The following is a 21,910-nucleotide window of genomic DNA, read 5'->3' on the forward strand; positions in this document are numbered from 1 at the left end:
ATGATGTGCATCATGCCTTCAACCTATGGTAATGTTTCATTTTTTTTATACCTTACACCAGCTGGGATTGTGCATGCTGACCAGTGATGGGTAAGGAATAAACCTCTGCTGGATCATATTGTTATAGGAAGCTGATCAATCCCAAATGGAAGGCCGTATCCACCCCAAAGTTGTTTTTTTCCCCCCTCCACTAAGATTGTGTTTAAGAATTTTATTCCTTTGTGTCCTTATTAAGCGATGACACCTTGTACAGTTAGCCTTTGATAGGAGTTGTTACTATAGAAACCAACAACTAATATTAAAATGTTAATTCATAATAATCAATCGTACAACATTTTCCAATCAAATCGGATCTGACACTTTGAAAGCACAGTGGTATCATGATCTCTAAAAACAATATATAGAAATTCAAGCATACCCATAACACTTCGGGGGGATGGTGCAGTTTTACAGATGGAATGAAAGCGTCATATTCATATCCGTTTTCAACAGTTATAAATGTTCAAATCATAGATAATATTCATGGGCGGGTATCAGGTCTTCTATTATTTTCCCAATAGTATACTGAAGCACTTGTGTGTATATACAGCAAATGCATGGATATATTCAATCGCTCGCATGCTCTTAATCCTGTTTGAGATTGACATTTGGGTAACACAGGTCTTTTTTGTTGTCCTTTGGAACAGTGAATGCATTATTAGATATTTTTTGGTAAAGCCATTTATCAGTTGCGTATTGCATTAATGCGAGAAGTAGACCTGTGCATGAATAGGTCTCTGAACAACTTTCCCTTTTAATAATTGTATACAGTATTTGAGAATAAATTGATGTTCAATTGCGCTATTTCTCGAAGCACCTATTAGTGCAGCTGTTCTATTCGTTATTGTCGAATGTAACATTAACGATTGTTTTTGTGTCCATTAGGAAAATAATAAAAATGGAAGAAAATGTATTTAAGGTCATGCAAATTCCACAGTTGACAACTATTCATGAGCTTTCTGCATGGGGAATGTTCTCAGAGGGCAAGAAAGGCAGCTGTTGTGTGGCTTTTTTGTGTCGTTTCACAGTCAGTCGCTGTTCCGGTGCAGTGTATCATTTGAATGTTCCATTTGGTTACAGACACGCTACAAGTCTAAATTTGTCTTGTGTGTTAATATGTTTCATTTATTTCACTTTTTAAAGTTTCAACAGGGTTATTGATTGTTCATCTCTATTACTTTTGCACTGAGGCAAACAGTAGATTGATGGGTTTTTTAAAAGCTGAGATATAAGCAGGTCTGTCAGATTACCATAGTGTAATTTGTCATCACAGTAATAAGACCTACTTATGTTTTTAATAGCCTAATTGAAATTTTGATAAGAGAGTGAGGTGGTTATACACATTATATTGGTTAAAATAGATATTTCATGATGCCATGTTATACACCATCCACCCTGTGTGATTTGATTTCCTTCTGTGTTCAGGTTATGCAATGGTCTCTGCATCAGCGCTAGCACTTTCAGCTGTGTGCCCTTCTCTATCAGTCCAGAGGAGCTAGTGATTTCCTCCCGTGCACCAGTGACATAAGCAGACAAGATTGCAAAGATCTGCCCCGTGTCGAGTATGACTGCCACGACTCGTGGCTCCCCCATGGGGGGGAATGAAAGTCAGGAGCAAGGCCAAGCTCCGGATGGTCAGTCTCAGCCCCCACTGCCCCAAAACCAGGTTAGTACCACTTTTCCTGCTTCTTCAGAACTTACAGTTGTTGCAGCTTGTTGGTGTGCTTATTTTGTATCCCAAGGTATCTTAGGACTTGGGTGACTTAAGGGGAAAGTTTTTTCAATCATTTATTAGGTGTTTATAATAGAACCCAGCTCACTTTTTGCTTTACCATGTTAAATATGGTCTGGTCGAAAACTAAGATGCATTTTCAGATATAAAATTGGACAAATATTTTAACTGTTTCTCAGGATTTCATGATTAATCTGTTGTAAACTTGTATATCACTTGATCTTTGTGCACTGCAAGCATAATCTTTAATCACAAAGTACAAAATAATCTGATTTCTACATTTAGGTTTCACATCTTTAGTGGTGTCATTTAAAATATCAAGCATTATGAAGTTACAATATCAAATAGTCATGTGATCCCAGAAACAAATTAGTGGATCAGCATTGATGAATCTTCTGGTTGTGGATTTATCAGTTATTTGGAAGCACATTTGATTCACACACAGGCTGCCTGCTTCTTCAATTCAGTCTATTGGTGAAAATGTATTTCAGAGTTAGGATGGCAGATAATTCTCTTATTCTTCAGACAACGTTTATTTTAAACGAAGCACAGGTAAAATATAAAATTTCTTGATTTTGTTGTCAGTCTGCATAAGATTGTTTGCAGAAATTGGCTGAACAGCCTAAATGCTGGGCCGAAATCCAGGGGTGTCTGTGTGTGCGTGTCTGTGTGTGCGTATCTGTGTGTGCGTGTCTGTGTGTGCGTGTCTGTGTGTGCGTGTCTGTGTGCGTGTGTTTTTGGGGTTTTTTCTTCATTTTTAGATCTAAACTATTATATTCTAGGGTATTGTTAACTCCCCATGATCGCAATTTGGTTATCATCAAAGCACAGCAGTCTAAAGAGCTGGACTGTGGTGCAGCTTGTTGTGTTTATACCTAATGCATGCTGAAGCAGAGAAGCCAAAGCACTCCTAAACACTCACAGTGAAAAGCCAGTTGGTGTGAGATGCGTAGAGATCAAATGTGAGGAACAAACTGCATATGTAGGTCAGCCAAAGCAGAAGGAGCCTTTTCCAACACTCCCCCACATTTCCCAAGTTCTGTAGATTCCACTTAACTCTGGTCCACACATTGAGAGATTACTGTGTCACAGTGGAGCCCCCGTCTTCTCCTGCTCGCAGGCGCTCGCTCGGTCACGGCCTTTCTATTTTTGAATGCACTTGGATAAGGAGAACAACATAGTGGCGTGACACGTATTCTACACTGATGCCAATATTTGATGTTTTAACAATTGCTAAACTAATTGGTTTTTTAGGACCCTGTTATTGAAGTTGTACATTTAAACAGAAAACATGTTTTGTAAGGGAATAGCAGTGATTTGCTTTATTTTATTCTTCACATTTCTTGGACTTGAATTGCACAGATTGTTTAACACGCAGTCATAGTTCCTATTAAGTGAATAAAAATGCATATTTATACCCACTGAATCCTGATGCCGGATTTTTCTGTTGGGATTGACCTGTTTATTTGAATAATCTGTGTGGATGTGATAATGTTTGCCCCCAGACATCCACTCCCACAACGTCCAATGAGAACTCTCCAGTGAGTCCTCCAGATGAGCAGGTCCAGGGCGACTGTACAGGCCAGCTGGAGGAGGAGGAGGAGCCAGCTTTTCCCCACACAGACCTGGCCAAACTGGATGACATGATCAACAGGTATGTACAGTGTGATTCTCCTGCTCAATATGATGTTCATTACTCTGTTCAGAGTTCTATTAGATATGTTTTTTGTGCTTGCAGACCCCGCTGGGTTGTTCCAGTTTTGCCAAAGGGTGAATTAGAAGTTCTTCTTGAAGCTGCTATAGATCTTTGCAAAAAAGGTAAAACGGTCTGTTCTGCACTTCAAATATTTGGACTCGTTCCACGTTGTACACATTGTGCCACTTAAATTAGTCAGAATTTTAGTAGTGCAGATGAAGGCGATCAGCTTGTCTAGTGTTAAACTTCACAAAAATACATACATGCTGTTGTAATTAAGGGATCAAATATATGATGTGGCATGAAATTTATAGGAAACGAATCTATGTTGGGGTTACCACAATGTCTTCTGTTCCTATAACAGCACAATCCAAAGTGTGGTGGTGTGCTTTTTTAAATTAACAACATGGAGTCAAGTTAGTTCCTATTATAATTTGTGTTTATATATAGTATAGTTTCCTCGACAGCATCTCTTTGGCTCTCTCGAGTTATGAACAAACCCCTGTGCATTATATGTGCCTAGAAAGCAGAAGGCACGAGATCCTCTGCTTTGATGACTCTTCAGTGGTGGACAATTTATTGACCATTACAGAGTGCTGATAGCCAAAACTCCCACCATAAACATTAAACAAATCTCCCCATGCACAGCTTTAATGTATTAAAGATTATACCATTTTGTTCAATAAATAATAGCAAATTTCTCAGTTTAATGTTATGGTTATGATGCACATCTATCAAAAGTTTGTGATTGAGTTATTACTGTAAAGTTTATAATGTGCACTGTAACACCCATTATTAGACACCTGTGCACAGTTGTAAAAGCTGTGCTGTTATTAATAATAAACTTTCTGGATGATCACATTTAAGAATTTAAAATTATTCCAAAACAGGCATCGCTCTTGATATGTCACTTTATTTTAAAAAATCATGTAATGTAAAAATGTCGTATTACAACAAGGGGAAATGGACCGAGATAATGGGTGTTATTTATTTAATTTTTTGTTTTATGTGAAAACAGTATTGCGCTGGTTTTTAATCTTCTGTGAGCTTTTTATTGTTTCCGCTGTTCCGGATTTCTAACACGTTAAGTCGTTACACAAACGCTATTTCTCGTCAAAGGACCGAAATCTTCTGTCGAAATAAACAGTATATAATGACATCTTTCTCTTTACAAAGATTGTTTAGTTTTCCCATGGGAACGATTACATCGCTCGTATATAAGTGTTTTTTTGTGGTTTAGTGTATCTTATTAATCTCCCTTTTTATCTTCATCAATGGCTTATTGTTTGTTTATGCACTGTGTTTGTCAGGCTTAATGATTGTTTCGCCTTCAGGCACATGGTCTTTCAGCATCTGGAAATGTTAATCCTTTACTTGTTTTGTTTTTTCTTCTTCTTTGATTTCTGTCCTAAGGACTCGATGTCAAGTGCGAAGCCTGCCAGAGATTTTTCCGTGATGGTTTGACAATATCGTTCACCAAAATACTGACTGATGAGGCTGTCAGTGGATGGAAATTTGAAATCCATGTGAGTTCAGCAAATTCAATTTATATACCATCATTACTTCTCCAATACCATGCAGGCTGCTTCTAACCGATAGATTGTGTTCCTCTGAAATCAAAACAAAAGGTAATTCTTCCAAACAGCATGATTTTTCCCTTGAATCGAGTTTTTCATTAGCCAACAGAACTAATCAATGATATTTTCAGCACTATAGTCTTTTCCCACCCACTGTTTCATTAAAGCTCCACAGCAGTGATCAAAGGCCTCCTTTCACTAAAGTCGGGGAAGATGCCAGTAGTAGGAGACCGCTCTGACTCATACCCCTCTTAAGAGGCAGTGGCTTCTTTTAGGTTCACACAATTGTCCAAAATAAGAGATTTCTTGCAATACTGATCAGTTTACAGTATAATTCGAACCTTGTTTTTGACTCGTCTTTATCTGTTTTTCTTATCTGTAGAGGTGCATAATCAACAACACCCATCGTCTTATGGAACTGTGTGTGACCAAGCTCTCTCAGGACTGGTTTCCTCTTCTAGAGCTCTTGGCCATGGCCACCAACCCCCACTGCAAATTTCACATATACAATGGTACCCGGCCCTCAGAGACTGTGCCTGCTGGGGTGCAGCTGGCTGAAGATGAGCTTTTCGCTCGCCCGCCTGACCCTCGCTCTCCTAAGGTAAAGTTTTTATATATATAGTTTATTTATTTATTTAATTTTTTTCGCCCACCCAAGCTTGTTTTATTTCGAACAACTCAAATTCACTTCCATGTGCTTCCTGTGTTTTTCTGTAGGGCTGGTTGGTGGATTTAGTAAACAAATTTGGCACATTAAACGGGTTTCAAATTCTGCACGATCGATTCATGAGTGGCCAAGCTCTGAACGTGCAGATCATCGCCGCACTCATAAAGTATGGGAGCTCCAAACCCCTTGACCTTTTCATATATATCTGATGTGTTTCACTTATCATGGTTTAATACTGATTTGTGGTTTTGGTTGCAGGCCTTTCGGGCAGTGCTACGAGTTTCTCACTTTGCACACGGTGAAGAAGTACTTCCTTCCCGTTATAGAAATGGTTCCCCAGTTTCTAGAAAACCTCACTGATGAGGAGCTAAAAAAGGAAGCCAAGAATGAAGCCAAAAATGATGCTCTGTCTATGATAATCAAGTCATTGAAGAACCTGGCTTCCCGAGTACCAGGGCAAGAAGAAACAGTGAAGAACATGGAAATATTTAGATTAAAAATGATTCTTAGGTGAGGACTCCAGGAATTTAGTGCAAACCAGTTTCTAATTTTCTGTATTTTGTATGAGTTGTAGTTTTGTAGTTTTCAGAAATAATTCTGACCGGCAACTTTTGTCACAGGTTATTGCAAATTTCTTCTTTTAATGGCAAAATGAATGCACTAAATGAAGTAAATAAGGTGATCTCAAGCGTCTCGTACTACACACACCGGCATGGCAACCCCGAAGAGGCAGAGTGGCTAACGGCAGAGCGCATGGCGGTATGTTTGGCGCTTGTCTTCTCACTAGAAGTAAAGGCTTACAAAGTCGTAAATAACTACATTTTGTGTTTGTTGTTTAGTCTTGATTGGGTGTGGTTTGCTCTCTAACGCTTGGCAAATGTGCTTTATCTTTGAGAATTATCAGGCAAATATTATTTTCTGTCCTTCAGGAGTGGATTCAACAAAACAACATTTTGTCCATTGTGCTGCGAGATAGCCTTCATCAGCCCCAGTATGTGGAGAAACTAGAGAAGATCCTGCGCTTTGTCATTAAAGAGAAAGCACTTACGCTTCAGGACCTGGACAACATTTGGGCTGCCCAGGTATTACAAATAAATAAATACAAATCCAAAGTTATTTGTTTAGCTCATATGGATTAACAGTTAATTTGTCTTTCATTTTTATTTCACTAATTTGTTGAGCATTAAAGTCTATACTACCATTACTTTCTGTAAGGAAATATAAAATGTTTGCATTCTTGTCTATAGGCTGGGAAACACGAGGCTATTGTCAAAAATGTTCACGATCTCCTAGCGAAATTAGCATGGGATTTCTCACCTGAACAACTAGACCACCTTTTTGACTGTTTTAAGGTTGGTTTTTGGGTCTAATGATGCCCTAAAAAAGCTGATAAATGTTTGTTATTTAATGCCATTCATGCCAAATAATCACATTTAAAATTAAAGAAAAAATATTTATAAAAAGATTTTTAACCTGAAATGTTTTTTCTTCTAGACTGAGTGTAATGTGACTAAGAAGTGTATATTGCATATAGTTAAGAACACACATTATCTTGTGTCTAATTCCAATACCTCTGAATGGATTACAGGAAAGCTGGACAAATGCGAGTAAAAAGCAACGGGAGAAGTTACTGGAATTAATTCGTAGGCTTGCAGAAGATGATAAAGATGGTGTGATGGCACACAAAGTGCTCAATCTGCTGTGGAACTTGGCCCATAGTGATGATGTTCCTGTGGATATTATGGACCAGGCCCTCAGTGCTCATATAAAGATTTTGGACTACAGCTGTTCCCAGGTATAAGGTTTAGATCGGATACTGTACAAATTAATAGGATTGAACTCGTGCTGAACTGAACTGTAGAGTCAATATTATCGATTTAACAATAAATAAACAATAATCTGTGTATGGTATCTGTATAAAAGTTGGATTGTAAGCATTCCTCATTTAAAGTGCTGCTTTGTTTACAAATTTAAAAGGCTGCTAATCACCTGCTGAGGTTGTGTCTTAACATTTTAGAGGTTTGAATTTGTCAAGTGTTTACTCACATTCTAACAGGAAATTGTGTTATTTAATAAATAATCCTTGATTTTTTTTCCCATTCTTTAATGCTTAATTTGAGGTGTGTGTGTGTGTGTGTGTGTGTGTGTGTGTGTGTGTGTGTGTGTGTGTGTGTGTGTGTGTGTGTGTGATTTACTATGACCAATGGCCTGTAGATATGGTACAGACCAATCCCTGACGCCCATGACAAATTAGTAGGGTCTTGCAGACCTTTATATTTAACATTATATCTGCATTGGTTGTACTAACTTACCAGTCATGGCCTGTTCAATAAATCAATAAAGCATTGTTGATATAAGCCAAAAAATTGATATTACATTTATCTTATTTTATCTTATTTATTTTTAATTTTTAGGACAGGGATACCCAGAAGATCCAGTGGATAGACCGCTTCATTGAAGAGTTGCGATCAAATGATAAATGGGTGATTCCTGCACTGAAGCAGATTCGAGAGATCTGCAGTTTGTTTGGAGAGGCTCCACAAAATCTCAGGTAAAAAATTACAGACCTGTTATTAGCAATGAGAATCTGTCCCTTTTATGGTTTTAGAGAAAATGCAGGGCAATTGAATTTTTTCCTCAGTAAGAGATAACACTAGATATAATTACACATGCATCCAAGTTAATATAATGAAATTGTAGCAAACACATCGTGCACATGCTGTTTTACAGAAGGAAAATACCTATTAACTTAACAAGCTTAGCAAGGTGAGTATAAAATTAACTTAGGAAATAATAATTGGTTTTAAACTTTGTTGGATTATTTGCTCCGATTCAGCAGAAATTTGTGGGCCTGTTTCTCAGAGTCGAATTGAATAATCCTGTTTCATAGACAGCAAAGACTTTTTTTCTACTGAAAAAGCATTGTCTTTGATCTTAAAGCTTGTTCAATCTGTCTCTGATAACTAACCCTAAAAACAACAGCTTTTCAAAATCATCTTAATTATACCTCTGTTCTCTTCTTTCTCAGCCTAATCTAATTATCAAATTGCTGGCCACAGCAGGGTAGCATTTGGATTCAGAGATGTACTGTGTTTACTCACATTTCAAGTGCTGTTTTCTCTCTAAATCTCAGCTGATAAGATTCCTGATTTTTAAACTTGCCTCTCAAAAATCGGTAAAACACAACTAAAGAACAGCGGATCTGACTTTTATGCACCCCTCATGTACTTTTATTTTTTCTCTCTTTTCAATTACAGTCAAACACAGAGGAGCCCACATGTTTTTTATCGCCATGACCTTATTAACCAACTCCAGCACAATCATGCACTGGTCACTCTGGTAGCTGAGAATCTGTCTGCATACATGGAGAATATGAGACAGTTCTCCAAAGGTTGGTTATTTAAAAAGATAAAAGGTTAGTGTGTAAAGTTCTATAGTGCTCATGTGTATTGGATAAATGTGATTTGTGGGTTTTGTGATTTTTAGCAGAGCACACAGACTTTGACCCTCAGACGGTCAGGCCTGGAAGTCGATACAGTCATGTGCAGGAGGTGCAGGAGCGATTGAACTTTTTGAGGTAGGAGAGTGAAGAAAATGTTTTGATTGGTAAAAGTCTGCAGTTTAATTTGTATTGTGTATAACAAAAATGAAATACACTTTATATGCTAACAGCTATGAAGATGCTCGGTGGGTGGGTGGATGGAAAAAAACATACATATGGAATGTTTTACCTTAAAGCACAGTTGTCATTTAATTTGTTACAATCCGTAGACACAAAGTGTAACAGGAGATTTGATTTAGGTTCAAGCTCAAGGAGAGGATCTATTTGTAGATGCAGAATAACGGTTGCCAGTGAATAGAGAAATGAAGATGTATCTGGTAAAGAAATGGATTGGCCAATGCCATATACATTCATACAAATGTTTTGATAGTGTTGTATAGGAAATATTTGTTTAATTGTTCGATGCGGTCGAGGACCATGACAATTACTATACAGTTGCTTGTTGCGTAGTCGTCTAAGCACAATATGACACCACGAAACAAAACGAATACACAAAAGGCAGTGGTGAAAGATGTCGTATAAATAAAACAATATACCGATTTCGAAATCTCATTTTAGATAGAAAACACTACAGCAACCAGCATCTGGTTTAAACTTAAAAAGAAATTATTTTGCATCAATAGTTTGCTTCCATATGCACTGTATGGCCAAAACCTTTAACTTTGATCTCCTTTCAATGGAATTAAACATCCCAAATCAGTTCCAGCATGATTGTGCATCTGTGGACAAAGTGAAGTTCATGACTGTATGATTTGCTGAGACCTGCAGAGAGCAATGACCTCAACCTCAGTGAACACCTTTTGGGATGAACTGAAACAGTGATTGCACTCCAGACTTGATCCTTGAATAAGATGTCCAGAGAGCACATGTGCTCACCATAAAACATATTGCCATATAGTGTCTGTTTACTTGGGTTTCCTGATTAAGTAAGATCAAGAACCTGGAAAGAGGTTCCCTAGTTATTAATGTTATAAATGGCGCATTCAACAGCAAAATAAAAAAAATCTTTCCAGAAACAATTCTGTTGTGTATTCAGTTCACACCGTGTCTCCTGACACTCATTTATTCAATGAGAGCGGATCTCCATTAACTTTCTCACTCTGAGCATTATAAACATGGCCGACAGATTGTTATAAACATTGCCTCGGCATCACTTTATACAGTAAAGAAGTTTATTATTTTGAGGATCAGCTTGGCAAGTGCAAAGTGCTTTCTGATTGTTGAGTTTAAAAGCAGAATTGCTTTTAGTTACCTCTCCAATGGGGTTTTAATAAATACAGAATGCTTATTGGCAAGAAGGACACATTTCTATGGGTCCTTTGCTGATGTGCAAAATAATTTTGACCAAATTACCAATGAAGACAAGAAAGAGGCTGCTTAACAATGTCAGATATGTGAAGAAAAGGATTTCATTGTACCATTATGTATATTTTACTCCAGGTTTTTGCTGAAGGATGGGCAGCTGTGGCTCTGTGCCCCTCAGGCCAAACAGATCTGGAAATGCCTGGCAGAGAATGCGGTGTTCCTGTGTGATCGTGAAGCCTGCTTCAAATGGTACTCCAAACTGATGGGGGACGAGCCGGACCTTGACCCTGACATCAACAAGGACTTTTTTGAGAACAATGTGCTCCAGCTGGATCCCTCTCTTCTGACTGAAAACGGCATGAAATGCTTCGAGCGCTTCTTTAAAGCAGTGAACTGCAGAGAGGGCAAGCTGGTGGCCAAGCGCCGAGTCTATATGATGGATGACCTGGAATTGATCGGTCTGGATTACCTATGGAGGGTATGTGTTTCAACCAAAATAGTGCTTTGTAGTTTTACGTATCGCCAATAAGTGGTACAGGAAGCGTTTTATATTCATTCACGATTGCATTAATGTGGTGTTTTAAAGCTTGCTGTAGGAGTGGCTTGCTTTACAAATTCTACAATATTTATTTGTTCACAGAATTTTTAATGTATAAAGTAAGTATTTGTCATGAAGTGTTCAAGGACTTCAAAAAAATGCATCTCATTCCTCTTTTTCGAGTTGAAATCCAAATTCCCGAATGGCAAGTCACATAAGCTTGAGCATCATCCACTGAAAATAATTATATGCGTTACCCTGGCAACTGAATTTCTATATCCTAAATGTAAAACATGGTTTTTGGGGTGGCTGTGACCCAGTTATTTTGGCATAATAGAGGAGTTAATGTGAGGCTTCTATATGAAGCTTCTTTGTTTCTGGATTTAAGCAAAACATAGCATAGTGTGTGTGTGTGTGTGTGTGTGTGTGTGTGTGTGTGTGTGTGTGTGTGTGTGTGTGTGTGTGTGTGTGTGTGTGTGTGTGTGTGTGTGTGTGTGTGTGTGTGTGTGTGTGTGTGTGTGTGTGTGTGTCAAATCACATTTCTCATATCGCAGTATAAAAATAACTGTTTGCTGGGCTATTTCATTTAGGCCAGTCTTCCTTGTTTTTTTTATTGAAGGCTTGAATTTGCTTTTCTAATCTCTGGATATCTATTAGGTCATTTAGGTCTGTAGAGAGAAATGTGCTCTTGGTTTGAGAATTTTTACAAACTTATCAGTATAGATTCTTACTACACTGCTGTCTGAATATTTATAAGCATAAAATTTAATCTTTTCAAAATTAAGGATACACAAAGCTGATACTGGCCTTGAAATGTGAATCCTAATCAGTGATCCACTGTTATTTTATTTATTTATTTATTTCATGCAATGAGCACGTAATACCAATAGACACTATTCAAATGTGAGAATTTCTTGAAGCTTTTTTTTTATTTTTTTTATATTTGATTGAAAGTCATGTTGCTTACTGTGTATCGCTTATGTCTCTATTGTGTACTGGTTTAGAGCTTTAAAATTCCATGCATTTAAATTTCTTAGGACAGAATAGGAATGTTCTCAATCTGTCTCATCCAATCCCACCCCCTTAGGTTGTGATTCAAGGAAGTGATGACATTGCTAACCGAGCAATTGATTTACTTAAAGAGATTTATACAAACCTTGGACCAAAATTGCAGGCCACTCAGGTAAGACATTTCCCAGTGACACGCTGTATAGGAATGTCTGCTGTTTTGGACATATTTTTAATAATTTTTATTGGTTTGCAGGTGGAGATCCATGAAGACTTTATTCAGTCTTGCTTTGACCGGCTCAAAGCCTCCTATGATACGCTTTGTGTTCTGGATGGGGATAAGGACAGCATTAACTGTGCCAGACAGGAGGCCATCCGCATGGTGCGCGTTCTCACTGTTCTCAGGGAGTACATTACAGAATGTGACAGTGACTACCATGAGGAAAGGACCATCTTGCCAATGTCCAGGTCTCTTACATGAGCCTTTAGCAAAAAGACTTGCGTATCTGTGTTTAAACCCAATATCATGAACTCTTACCTTTTCTTTCTTGCTTGTTTTCTTTACTGCAGAGCATTTCGTGGGAAGCACATCACCCTCATTGTGCGCTTTCCAAACCAAGGTCGACAGGTGGATGATCTGGACATCTGGTCCCACACCAACGACACCATCGGTTCCGTGAGACGCTGCATTCTCAATCGAATAAAGGCGAACAGCGCACACACCAAGATCGAGCTCTTTATTGGTGGGGACATCATCGATCCTGCTGATGACAGGAAATTGATTGGGCAGCTCAATCTCAAAGACAAAACTGTAAGGATTTTACACCTGTCTTTTTCCCCCTTCCCCTGAATGCAGTATGTACCATTTGTTCTATTACATTAAAGCAAACCGGCTCTGAGCTAAAGATGATTGTTCTGGTGTGCTCCTCAGCTTATTACAGCCAAGCTCACGCAAGTCAGTGCCAATATGCCTTCAAGCCCAGACAGTTCCTCTGACTCTTCCACCGGCTCTCCTGGGAACCATGGCAACCACTATAGTGATGGACCGAACCCTGAAGTTGAGAGTTGTCTTCCTGGAGTGGTGAGGACTGTATTTTCTCCTTTCTCTTATTAGTCTTAACATGTACATTTCCTGTCTTATTATAGATCTATAATGGTTTACAGAAATATTCTTACCCACAGTTTACAAAACTGTGCAGATTTGTAGCAGATTTTGATTGGTGTTGTATTAATGTTATTAAATACCATGTGCACTGTTTTGTAGATAATGTCCCTGCACTTGCGCTACATCTCTTTCTTGTGGCAAGTTGCTGACCTGGGCTGCAATCTAAACATGCCTCTTCTGCGAGATGGAGCTCGGGTTCTTATGAAGCTCATGCCACCAGGTTCTCAAACTGGTCTCTTTTGACTGTGCTTTTGATTGCTATAGACAGTTGTTGGATTGCTCAATTCATGCCTTATTTACGTTCTTTACCAGACAACACTACAGTGGAAAACCTGCGAGCCATTTGCTTGGATCATGCCAAACTTGGAGAAAGCAGCCTTAGTCCCACTCTTGATTCTCGATTTTTTGGTCCATCACCTTCACAAGTCCTTTACTTAATAGAGGTTTGTCTGCTGGGCACATTCTCTTATTCTAATCATCCTGTCACTATGTGTTGGGGGTGGGGAGGGGACTAATTGATGGTAAATCACCCCTAGGATAATTTTACACTATGTTTAAATTCATGATATAATTCTCTCTGCCCCTAGGTGGTTTATGCCTTACTTATGCCAGCTAGTGGCACACTTGGAGAGGATGCTAGTGACTTCCAGTACAACTTCTTGAGGAGCGGCGGCCTACCTTTAGTGTTAAGCATGCTGACCCGAAATAATTTCCTTCCAAATGCTGACATGGAGACGCGCAGAGGAGCCTATCTCAATGCACTAAAAATAGCCAAGCTCCTGCTTACAGCGGTGGGCTTTGGTCACGTGAAAGCTGTCGCTGAAGCCTGCCAGCCTGTGGCAGAGGGGAACATCCCTGTGTCACCTGTAAGTTTTTCCCTTGCAGATTTATATAGTTTTCTTTGGAATTAATCGATGTATTGATTTTCAAATAAGCTATAGCTACAATTCTTCCTATTTCTCTTTCAACAATCACTTTTGAATCTAAGGTTAAAAGAAGAGAATATGTAGAACCCTTACTTATCACTACAGTGTCTGCAAATGTGACTTTTCGGTACAATTTGCCTATGGGTCCCCTACCTAACGCTTTCCATCACATTTAGACCATAGTGGCTCGCTCTGTCTAAGGCGCAGCAAATGTCAAGGGTATATGGTGTCTTGAGAGTTTGGGTACTTCAATTACAGGCCCATGCCTGCCCTTCATAACGATTTGCTCTGTACTTCTTAAAAAAAAAAAAAAAAGTGCAAGTCATTTTTCAGTCTGAGTGGATTGGGTCTGAAATTGGATGCTCTTCTTGTAAGAAATAATTTTGGGAATTACAGTTCCCAGAATATAATAATTTATATTATTTTTTAGTAATATTTGTGATTAAATCTAATCTCAAATAGTTTTAGTGATTAGATTTTTAGTCTGAATCTGAGCCTGCATTTGTGTTTGAATTTATTAACCATTAACTACCTATTAAACCCAGGAATGTGTCTCTCTGCAGATCAACCAGGCCACTCATGACCAGGCGCTTGTGCTCCAGAGTGCCCTGCAAAACATCCCAAACCCCTCGGCTGAGTGCATGCTGCGCAACGTGGCCATCCGTCTAGCTCAGCAGATCTCCGATGAGGTATACTTCAAATGCTTCAAAGTACCTTTAAGTACTAAACACTTTTTTTTTTTCTTCTATTTATTTATTTTTTTAATTTATTTATTAAAGATTTTTTTAGGCTCACCTGATGCATAAATTATTATATTTTCTTGTGTATAGAAATATTTTCTCTTGTATATTTTCTTTCTCATGCAGAATTTTTTCCAGGCCTCTAAGTATATCCCAGACATCAGTGTGATCAGGGCAGTTCAGAAGATTGTCTGGGCCTCTGGTTGTGGTTCAATTCAACTTGTTTTCAGTTCCATTGAGGAAGTCAGCAATATCTATGAGAAGGTGCCTCATATTAATGTTTGGTATATTATGCTGTTTTGGGGATTTTAATATTTAATTCATATTTTTAATGATCTATATGACTGTTGTACTACAATGCATGTTTTTGTTTTTGTTTTTTAAGACTAATGCAGGGAATGAGCCAGATGCAGAGGATGAGCAAGTGTGCTGTGAGGCCTTGGAGGTCATGACCTTGTGTTTTGCCCTTATTCCGACTGCACTAGATGCACTTAGCAAAGAGAAGGCATGGCAGACCTTCATCATTGATTTACTGTTGCACTGCCAGAGCAAGTTAGTAGCAACTATTCACTTAGCAAACTTACCGATCTTTTTATGTAGATTATTATTATTATCATATGCTACATTATGCTAAATTATGGGGCCGTTTTTTTTCCCATTTTGTTTCCAGGTTGGTTCGCCAAATGGCCCAAGAACAGTTCTTCCTCATGGCCACTAGGTGTTGCATGGGTCACAGGCCTCTTCTGTTCTTTATTACTCTTCTCTTCACTGTTTTAGGTGTAAGTGTTGTGTGCTTTTAACTCCTAGGAAGAATAAATAACTTGAGGAAAGTTACCCGATTGATACGCATAATTTATCTGATTCATGTTTTTGTATGTTCTAGAGCACTGCAAAAGAACGAGCCAAGCACGCTGGCGATTACTTTACCCTCTTAAGGCACTTGCTCAACTACGCATATAATAGCAACATCAATCTCCCTAATGCAGAGGTTCTTCTCAATAATGAGATTGATTGGTTAAAAAGGATCAAGGTATGCCTAACTCCAGGAGTTTTTCATTTAGTTGGCATTATGTTTTCTAGTATAATGTGCATGCATATTTCTTTTTTTTTGTTTGTTTTTTAGGATGAAGTTAGGAGAACTGGAGAGACTGGTGTGGAAGAGACCATATTAGAAGGACATATTGGTGTCACAAAGGAGCTACTGGCATTCCAGACAGCAGAAAAGAAGTACTATATAGGTTGTGAAAAGGGAGGAGCTAACCTCATCAAGGTAATTTATTTAGTCCTAGTTTATATGATCTACTTTGCAATGTGATTGAGTTGTGAGGCAGGAGTTTGTGCATGACTGTAGCTGCACAGGAAAGTGGCGTCAGTGTGAGATATCAGTTCTGGATTTTCTTTTTCCCCCCTAGGAGCTTATTGATGACTTCATCTTCCCAGCATCTAATGTGTACTTGCAGTACATGAAGACTGGAGAGTTCCCCCCTGAGCAGGCTATACCTGTTTGTAGCACTCCTGCCACCATAACAGCTGGCTTTGAACTCTTGGTCGCACTTGCTGTTGGATGTGTTCGCAATCTCAGACAGATTGTTGACATCCTAACTGACATGTACTACTCGGGTATGGATTATTTCCTATGTTGGTTAAAGCTGTTTTAACTATAATGGCTAAACTGTGGAAATGCACTTGTTTAAAACTAAACTAGTTTAGCATGTTTGCTGGTTTGATATAAGAAACTGTGAGTCACTGTATTATTTCAGGGTTACCATCTGGTAAAATCTAAATTTAAAGTCTTAAATTCGCTGTTTTAGGTCTAATTTTAAACGGGTCTTAATTTTCCGATGTCCATGTAACGCTCATTTAAATGCTCCCGCAACACTTTAGAATGATTTTGTTGTTGGTGTTTGTGGTAGTGTTCTTTCTTTCTCTTATCCAAATATAATTATTATATAATGACTACAAATGAGACCAACATGCAACAGCCAAACAGCATTCTGTTATTGGCCTGAATCTCTTTGATTGTTCCACAGATGTAGAACAGATTTCATTTCTCAGCTATGGGAAGGTGCAAGTTTAGCAATACTTGGCTTGTAAAAAAAAAATAATTTAGGGCTTGGTTAGGGCCAGTTACAGTGTATTTGTGTGGGTTTTTTTGGGGGTCTTTAAAAGGGTCTTAAAAAGTCTTAAATTTTGACTTGGTGAAACCTGTGGAAACCCTGGAATTTACCATTGTGTTTATATGGTGTATTTCTAAATGTCCCCTTGAAGGTGGGGAGGCACTTGCAGAATGGGAGTACTTGCCACCAGTAGGCCCAAGACCCACTAAAGGCTTTGTGGGGCTGAAGAATGCAGGTGCCACTTGTTATATGAACTCAGTCATCCAACAGCTTTACATGATCCCACCCATCAGAAACGGCATCTTGGCTATTGAGGGCACGGGCAGTGATGTGGACGATGACATGTCTGGGGATGAGAAGCAAGATAATGAGGTACCATTTGACATTTTCTAGGATTAGTGCACATGCCGTGGTGTAAATGTACATACCTAAACCCTACATTCGAAATAAAAGTAGTTCCATCAGTCATTTTCCTTCTAAAACATGAATTTCAAAGCAAGATTTTAAGGAAGCTGTTTATACTGTTGCTCTTTACTCTGTTATTTATTTATTTATTTTTGATAAATGAATATATCTACAGTGAAATTGTTGCTCATTGATGAGGATCATCTTTCCTCAGAGCTCTGTAACTGATTAATTGGCAATCTCTGGGTGTCTGTGCCATGTTGGCAAGACTGAGGGCAAATTGAAGAAACCCCCATTTATAAAGCCTTCTTAAGTGGCCAGGTCATAGTTAGGCTCATGTAAAGGGGGTTGGTATGAGTTTGTCACTGTCCAAAAGCTTGCTTCCTTCTATTAAATATTGGCTAAGTATTCCTGAGCGTTTATGGGATGTCACTAACAGTTTATGATTTTACAGAGCAATGTCGATCCACGTGATGAGGTCTTCAGTTATCACCACCAGTTTGATGACAAGCCATCACTTAGTAAAGCAGAGGACAGAAAAGAGTATAACATTGGAGTTCTGCGCCACCTGCAGGTCATCTTTGGACATCTTGCTTCTTCCAGACTGCAGTACTATGTTCCCAGGGGCTTTTGGAAACAGTTTAGGTAAATGTTCTTGCTGTTTGATCTGCATGTAGCTCTGCACGGTATTCCAAACAGCTGGTCACGTCTGATGACTGCATGGTATTTAATTTAATTATTCTGCAACCCTTTTTCTCCCTGCAGGTTGTGGGGTGAGCCAGTGAATCTGAGAGAACAACACGATGCCCTGGAGTTTTTCAATTCGCTTGTAGATAGTTTAGACGAGGCTTTAAAAGCACTGGGCCATCCTGCCATGCTGAGTAAAGTGCTGGGAGGATCCTTTGCTGATCAGAAGATCTGTCAGGGTTGCCCTCATAGGTATGTGTAGCTTAAACAAAATATGTGGTTGGTTAAACTTGAATGTTCTTATTCATCACGTGTCTCTTCTTCTAGGTATGAATGTGAGGAATCGTTTACAACACTGAATGTAGATATTAGAAACCACCAGAATCTGCTTGATTCCATGGAGCAGTATGTGAAGGGTGATTTGCTCGAGGGTGCTAATGCCTACCACTGTGAAAAATGCAACAAGAAAGTAAGCATTGTTTTTATTTTAAGTTTAATTTCAGAGCTCTTGGAGCATCAGTTAAGTGTGTCTTTGCAATTTACAGGTGGACACAGTGAAACGTTTGCTCATTAAGAAACTGCCTCCGGTACTGGCCATCCAATTGAAGAGATTTGATTATGACTGGGAACGAGAGTGTGCTATTAAATTTAATGATTACTTTGAGTTTCCCCGGGAGCTGGACATGGAACCCTATACAGTAGCTGGCGTAGCCAAGCTGGAAGGCTCTGATGTCCACCCTGAGAATCAGGTACCATGTGAATGAAAACTATCATGATTAACAGGGTTTTAAGAGCACCTATAACATCATACGTTTGTCTGTGGGATATATAATGCAGGTCATCCAGCAGAATGAACCCTCTGAGCCTGAGCCACCATGCAGCTCACGCTACAGGCTCGTCGGAGTTCTGGTGCACTCGGGCCAAGCCAGTGGTGGGCACTATTACTCTTACATCATACAAAGGAATGGCAGTGGCACTGAGGGAGAAACCAATCGCTGGTACAAGTTTGACGACGGCGATGTCACAGAGTGCAAGATGGATGATGACGAGGAGATGAAGAACCAGTGCTTCGGGGGAGAGTACATGGGCGAAGTGTTCGACCACATGATGAAGCGCATGTCCTACCGCAGGCAGAAGCGCTGGTGGAATGCCTACATCCTGTTCTATGAGCGTATGGACTCTCTTGACAAGGACGGCGAGCTGATCAAATACATCTCCGAGCTGTCATTAAGCAGCAAGCCACATCAGATCAAGATGCCACCGGCCATCGAGTGCAGTGTACGCAAGCAGAACGTGCAGTTCATGCACAGCCGCATGCAGTACAGCCTGGAGTACTTTCAGTTCATCAAGAAACTACTAACCTGTAATAGTGTCTATCTGAACCCACCACCAGGTAACATTCAGCAGTTTATTTTTTGATTTGCAGTTCACAACCGTGGACCATATAATGTAACTCCTCTTTAAATAAAAGCATTGCCATTGTTTGTAAAAAATAATATTTTGTGGAGTTTAGTAGAATAACATTTGGGTTGGACTCTTACCAGTATTGAACCAATGAATTGTTGTTTTGTGTGTCTAATGTTAATAATCATGATATTTATTCTTTGATCAGGGTTGCCAAATAAACTCTGATCCCTGGAAACCCTCCCCAAAAGTTTAATATAATGTCTAGAATATAAAATTCCCCTGTCTTACTGAGAATGTATTTATTTATTTTTTTTGTTAATTATTAATGGATACAAAGTGTCATTAATTTGTATTAGTGATCAACATCTTAGCCATTCATTTCTTTCCTGTATTTTTATTTAATTAGGGCAAGATCATCTTTTGCCTGAAGCAGAAGAAATGTCTAAAATTAGCATTCAGCTTGCTGCTCGATTCCTCTTCAGCACAGGATTTCATACCAAGAAATCTGTCCGTGGCCCAGCCAGTGATTGGTACGTACGCGTTTTTGAATATTGTTTGTTATAAATATTGTCTATTAGTACTTTAAACAAACAGGATAAACAGTATTAATTGAAGTTGCAAAGATCATTACAATGTTGAAAAATCAACACTACCTTTCAAAAAATAAACTGCATACACTTAATTTTTTTAGGTATGATGCCCTGTGCATCCTCCTTCGACACAGCAAGAATGTACGCTGTTGGTTTGCACACAGCGCCCTATTTTCGAACCCAAACCGCTTCTCGGAGTACTTGCTCGAGTGCCCTAGTGCTGAGGTGCGGGGGGCCTTCTCCAAGCTCATTGTATTTATTGCACATTTCTCTCTGCAAGACGGACCCTACCCATCACCTGTTGCCTCTCCAGGACCATCCAGTCAGGTTCGCTCATTAGATGAAGAGGAAATGTGGCTACTAATGTATTTGGATGGGGTTTAATCTTTTATCATGTATCTGAACTTTGTGCTAGGGCTGTGATAATTTGAGTCTGAGTGACCACTTGTTACGCGCTGTGCTCAACCTGTTACGGAGAGAAGTTTCGGAGCATGGCCGTCACCTGCAGCAGTACTTCAACCTCTTTGTCATGTATGCCAACTTGGGTAAGGAATAAAGAGCCGTTCTAAAATTTCTTTCAAGTAAAAAAAAAAATCCAACATGGCTACTCATGCTAGAAAGACTGAGTACCAAAGGTAAAGGGGCAGATCTCAGTGGGAAGGATTGTGTAGAATTGAATCGTTCATGTTTTTGGTTCTAGGTCAGGAACCTCTGGTCTTTGTTGCAGGTTTGGCAGAGAAGACACAGCTATTGAAGCTTGGTGTGCCAGCCACGTTCATGCTGGTGGCTCTGGATGAGGGCCCCGGCCCACCTATCAAGTACCAGTATGCAGAGCTGGGGAAACTGTACACGGTGGTGTCGCAGTTGGTGCGTTGCTGCGATGTAACATCCCGTATGCAGTCCTCAATTAATGGTAAGTTTTGTACCAATTCTCCAAGTATTTTATATGCTATTTTTCATTTTATATGCTATCTCGGTTTCTGTAGCTGTTGCCTGATGATGATTTCACATCCTTGCTCAGTGTCATGTGACTGACAAAGCAGCCATCTCCATGGTCTATAAGCCTCGTTGGCTTTTTACCAGGAGCTGAGGGCAAATGCAGTTACAATTAATTATCATACTGTAGCAGAACAAAAACTCATTTTTGTGATCTTCATCTTGTATAGGTAATCCTCCTCTTGCCAACCCATATGGTGATCCCAGTTTAACTCAGCCCATCATGCCTCTGCATCAGCTGGTGGCTGAGATCCTGTTTGTGCGCACCAGTTATGTAAAGAAGATAATTGAGGATTGCAGTAACTCCGAGGAGACCATTAAACTGTTGCGCTTTTGCTGCTGGGAGAACCCACAGTTCTCCTCCACTGTGCTCAGTGAACTGCTATGGCAGGTAATGAACTAAGAACGTTCATTGTAAGACTTTCGGCTCATTGTTGTTTTTTTTTGTTTTATTTATTTATTTTTTTTCTTTTCACCACAGTGCTGTTGAATGCTTGATTCTAATCGATTAGATGGAATCTCAGCATCTTGATTTCATAGATTTTTTTTTTTTTTTTATATCTAACACGGACAGTAGTTCTGTACAAAAATATTATATGAATGCACGTTTAAATAATTTATTCTTTCTGTAGTAACAGCCCATTTGGAAGGTCCAGTTGTGGAAGGAGTAGTTCTAGTCATTTTTAACAGATTAGGGTAAAACTTAATCTCATGCTCAATGCTGTTTTTGTTTTTTTGTTTTAATACTAACTT

At 39.1% G+C, this 21,910-nt stretch overlaps 1 protein-coding gene across 8 annotated transcripts in view; it reads left to right on the plus strand.

Moving 5' to 3' along the window:
• The window catches only part of usp9 (ubiquitin specific peptidase 9), a 28,411-nt gene that overhangs the window by 2,112 nt on the left and 4,389 nt on the right, over positions 1-21,910 (plus strand). For 4 of the 8 annotated variants that reach the window (XM_046842687.1, XM_046842673.1, XM_046842693.1 and 1 more), the window contains exons 2-42: positions 1,465-1,705; positions 3,277-3,425; positions 3,510-3,589; positions 4,881-4,993; positions 5,427-5,645; positions 5,762-5,877; positions 5,970-6,221; positions 6,332-6,470; positions 6,641-6,793; positions 6,959-7,063; positions 7,300-7,506; positions 8,126-8,262; positions 8,442-8,477; positions 8,969-9,102; positions 9,198-9,288; positions 10,714-11,056; positions 12,204-12,299; positions 12,381-12,592; positions 12,695-12,935; positions 13,056-13,205; positions 13,389-13,509; positions 13,602-13,732; positions 13,877-14,155; positions 14,779-14,904; positions 15,082-15,219; positions 15,341-15,507; positions 15,626-15,734; positions 15,839-15,985; positions 16,079-16,225; positions 16,368-16,575; positions 17,224-17,444; positions 17,932-18,122; positions 18,243-18,416; positions 18,492-18,633; positions 18,710-18,913; positions 19,002-19,557; positions 19,978-20,101; positions 20,263-20,488; positions 20,577-20,706; positions 20,889-21,074; positions 21,328-21,548. In XM_046842687.1, coding sequence (XP_046698643.1) covers positions 1,604-1,705; positions 3,277-3,425; positions 3,510-3,589; positions 4,881-4,993; positions 5,427-5,645; positions 5,762-5,877; positions 5,970-6,221; positions 6,332-6,470; positions 6,641-6,793; positions 6,959-7,063; positions 7,300-7,506; positions 8,126-8,262; positions 8,442-8,477; positions 8,969-9,102; positions 9,198-9,288; positions 10,714-11,056; positions 12,204-12,299; positions 12,381-12,592; positions 12,695-12,935; positions 13,056-13,205; positions 13,389-13,509; positions 13,602-13,732; positions 13,877-14,155; positions 14,779-14,904; positions 15,082-15,219; positions 15,341-15,507; positions 15,626-15,734; positions 15,839-15,985; positions 16,079-16,225; positions 16,368-16,575; positions 17,224-17,444; positions 17,932-18,122; positions 18,243-18,416; positions 18,492-18,633; positions 18,710-18,913; positions 19,002-19,557; positions 19,978-20,101; positions 20,263-20,488; positions 20,577-20,706; positions 20,889-21,074; positions 21,328-21,548 — 7,023 coding nt within the window. In that variant the 5' untranslated portion in view covers positions 1,465-1,603. The remainder of the gene's footprint in view (positions 1-1,464; positions 1,706-3,276; positions 3,426-3,509; positions 3,590-4,880; positions 4,994-5,426; positions 5,646-5,761; positions 5,878-5,969; positions 6,222-6,331; positions 6,471-6,640; positions 6,794-6,958; positions 7,064-7,299; positions 7,507-8,125; positions 8,263-8,441; positions 8,478-8,968; positions 9,103-9,197; positions 9,289-10,713; positions 11,057-12,203; positions 12,300-12,380; positions 12,593-12,694; positions 12,936-13,055; positions 13,206-13,388; positions 13,510-13,601; positions 13,733-13,876; positions 14,156-14,778; positions 14,905-15,081; positions 15,220-15,340; positions 15,508-15,625; positions 15,735-15,838; positions 15,986-16,078; positions 16,226-16,367; positions 16,576-17,223; positions 17,445-17,931; positions 18,123-18,242; positions 18,417-18,491; positions 18,634-18,709; positions 18,914-19,001; positions 19,558-19,977; positions 20,102-20,262; positions 20,489-20,576; positions 20,707-20,888; positions 21,075-21,327; positions 21,549-21,910) is intronic. The other 4 variants (XM_046842708.1, XM_046842701.1, XM_046842715.1 and 1 more) reach the window with 4 other exon arrangements.

Source organism: Silurus meridionalis, chromosome 3 (assembly GCF_014805685.1).
Source record: "Silurus meridionalis isolate SWU-2019-XX chromosome 3, ASM1480568v1, whole genome shotgun sequence".
Lineage (NCBI taxonomy): Eukaryota > Metazoa > Chordata > Actinopteri > Siluriformes > Siluridae > Silurus > Silurus meridionalis.